At 48.2% G+C, this 1,564-nt stretch overlaps 1 protein-coding gene across 1 annotated transcript; it reads right to left on the bottom strand.

The window, feature by feature from the left end:
* Positions 1-167: 167 nt before the first annotated feature.
* Positions 168-1,057, bottom strand: LOC121964592 (PR domain zinc finger protein 12-like; the record flags this gene model as incomplete). The annotated part of the gene is made up of 2 exons (XM_042514797.1): positions 168-631; positions 943-1,057. Coding segments are annotated over 2 exons (579 nt in total), but the record flags the coding sequence as incomplete, so codon positions are not given.
* Between the last annotated feature and the right edge of the window lie 507 nt (positions 1,058-1,564).

A 1,564-nucleotide genomic window follows, 5' to 3' on the forward strand; every position in this document is an offset into this window, starting at 1 on the left:
TGCCGACGCTCAAACGGAGTTGGGCTGATTCTGGTTACCTGGGTAACATGTTCCTCTGTGATGGAGACACACCTGTCTGCAAGTCTGTCCACATGTTTCAGCTTATTTTGAAGTGATGTGTGTGTGTGTGTGTGTGTGTGTGCGCGCGCGCGCGCGCGTGCCTCCCCTCACAGCACCATGGTAGGTATGTGGTGCACCAGAGACGCCGGGTGAGGCATGGCGGTCAGCTGCGGCGGGTGAGGAGGCGGGGAGTGGGCGGCGTGCACCACCACGCCTCCCCCCGCGGCGCCGGTGTCCCCGGTGGGCCGGTGGCGCGCGCTCTTCTGGTGCGCCCGCAGGCCGGCCAGCTGCGAGTACGCGGACTGGCAGACGTGGCACTTGTAGGGGCGCTCGCCGGTGTGCAGCCGGACGTGGTTCCTCAGCGTGGACGACTGGCTGAAGCGGCGGTTGCAGAAGCGGCAGACGAAGGGTTTGTCCAGCGTGTGAATGCGCATGTGCGAGCGCAGGTTGCTGCGCGAGTTGAAGCCGCGGTGACAGATGACGCAGCGCATGCGGCCCAGACTGGAGGAGGAGGAAGAGGAGGAGGAGGAGGAGGAGGAGGAGGAGGAGCCGTCGCAGGTGTGGAAGTCGTCTGAGAGAAGGAGGAGAGATCAATCAGACTGATGACAAATTAACCCTTTAACACCTGGATCCAGATCAGCTTTCTTCAGAGCTTTTAAATTAAACTTTAACCTCTGAAACCTCCAAAAATCTGTTTTTTTTTTCCAAAAACACAGAAAAACATAATGAGCAACCTGGAAAAAAATGTCCCACAAACTTAAAAAAAAAAAAGTATAAGATGATGAGGAATGATCTGAAAATGAGCTGTTTGGTGACCTACAGTCTGATCTGAGCAGAAATCCTCACATCAATAATCAATAATCAATCAGCAGTAATGGTTACCGGTCTTGTTCTTCTTGCTCTGTTCTTCGTCTCCTCCTGGAATTCCAGGAATTCCCAGGAAGGTGTTGTGAGAGTTTCCGTACCAGACCAGCAGCTCCTGGTCCGGAGGAATCGTCTGACGGGGAAATACAAAAGTTTACATGTCAGCGAAGAAAAGAAATGAAAAGAAAAGAAAAGAAAAGAAAAGAAATGACAAGAAAAGAAAGAGAAAAAAAGAAAAGAAAAGACAGAGTTGTATTTCTCCTGAAGGTAAAGTATTGCAGCAGTAAAAAAAAGTTTGGAAAAAGCGATAAAGCAAAACAAATATAAAACTACAGTATGCTGCAAATATAAATATGCACATAAAACTAGAAAACACTGAAGTAAAAACACTAAATAAATAAATACAAAGACATAAACAGGTTTCCAGTGTGGACCATGAAAACTTGGACCAGGACTCGAACGTCTCGTGTCTCTAAAAAAACAAATAAACATAAACAACAAATAAACATAAACAGCAAATAACTGCAGCTTCAATCTGAACCATCGAGGAGAAATCAGTTTAAATCAGAGGAGTGACAGTTGAGTCTGTGATCCAGCAGAGGGAGACACACTCCTCCTCCTCCTCCTCCTCCTCCAATAA

This window comes from Plectropomus leopardus, unplaced genomic scaffold (assembly GCF_008729295.1).
Source record: "Plectropomus leopardus isolate mb unplaced genomic scaffold, YSFRI_Pleo_2.0 unplaced_scaffold16237, whole genome shotgun sequence".
In the NCBI taxonomy this organism is placed as follows: domain Eukaryota; kingdom Metazoa; phylum Chordata; class Actinopteri; order Perciformes; family Serranidae; genus Plectropomus; species Plectropomus leopardus.